The sequence below is a fragment of the Eimeria mitis genome, genomic scaffold (assembly GCF_000499745.2).
Source record: "Eimeria mitis Houghton genomic scaffold, Emh_scaff4995, whole genome shotgun sequence".
Lineage (NCBI taxonomy): Eukaryota > Apicomplexa > Conoidasida > Eucoccidiorida > Eimeriidae > Eimeria > Eimeria mitis.
In genome coordinates, this window is record NW_013573294.1 from 3,102 (window position 1) to 4,238 (window position 1,137).

At 58.9% G+C, this 1,137-nt stretch overlaps 1 protein-coding gene across 1 annotated transcript in view; it reads left to right on the forward strand.

Moving 5' to 3' along the window:
• Positions 1 to 1,068, forward strand: part of EMH_0079060 (uncharacterized protein) — a gene marked incomplete at both ends in the record, with an annotated part of 1,295 nt that extends 227 nt beyond the window's left edge. The window contains 2 exons of the mRNA XM_013500074.1: positions 59 to 514; positions 940 to 1,068. Of these exons, the coding sequence (XP_013355528.1) occupies positions 59 to 514; positions 940 to 1,068 (585 nt within the window). The remainder of the gene's footprint in view (positions 1 to 58; positions 515 to 939) is intronic.
• Positions 1,069 to 1,137: the final 69 nt, after the last annotated feature.

Consider the following 1,137-nt stretch of genomic DNA (forward strand, 5'->3'; position numbering starts at 1 on the left):
GCACCTGCAGCAGCCTCTGCTGCAGCAGCAGCAGCACGAGCGGATCCCCGTTCGGTAGACTTGCTGGAGCAGCAGCAGAAAGCAGCAGCAGCAGCAGCAGGAGCAGCAGCTACTGCAGCAGCATCACCAGGAGCAGATACTGCAGCAGCAGCACCAGCAGCAGCTACTGCAGCAGGAGTACCAGCAGCAGCTACTGCAGCAGGAGTACCAGCAGCAGCTGCTGCAGCAGGAGTACCAGCAGCAACTACTGCAGCAGCAGCAGCTGCTGCTACTACAGCAGGAATACCAGCAGCAGCTAGCGCACCAGCAGCAGCTAGCGCAGCAGCAGCAGCTGCTGCTACTGCAGCAGGAGCACCAGCAGCAGCTACTGCAGCAACAGTACCCGCAAAACGCGTTCGTGCAACAGCAGCAGCATCATCCCCAGCAGCAGCAGCAGCAGCAGCAGCAGCAGCGAGAAGTGTTGGTGCTGCAGCAACGGCGGAGAAGGGGACCCCTACAGCAGCAGCAGCTTCATGTGCGCCCTAGAGCCTAGGCGGTTGCAGCAGCAGCCAGTACAGGAGCAGCAACAGCAGCTGCAGCAGCAACAGCAACAGCAGCAGCATTGACAGCAAAAGCAACAGCAACAGCAGCAACAGCAGCAACAGCAGCAGCTCTGCTGCTGCGTGCTCAGCAGCAAAACGCTACTCCCCTTTCTCACTCACGAGCAAGGCAAGCAGCAGCAGCAACAGCAGCTGCCGCTGCTGCTCCTGCTGCTGCAGCAACAGCAGCAGCTGTAGCAGGGGCAACAGCAGCAACAGCATCATCAGCTGCAGCAGAAGCAAACCCAAGAAGAACATCACGCAGCACTTATTTTATTATTTTTTCTTTTCTCTCATTTGTTGTTATAAACCCCCCACAGCAGCAAACGGCCTTGCTCCTCCTGCTCTCCTGCTGCTGCAGCAGCAGCAGCAGCAGCAGCAGCAGCAGCAACGCCGACAGCTGCAGCAACTCACAGAGCAGCAGACGCAACTGCAGCAACAGCAGCTTCAGCAGAAGCTGCTGCGCCAGCAACCACTGCAGCAGCCATAGCAGAGTCCGCTGCTGCACTGGCAGCCGCAGCAGCAACAGCAGCAGCAACAGCAGCAGCAACAGCAGCAG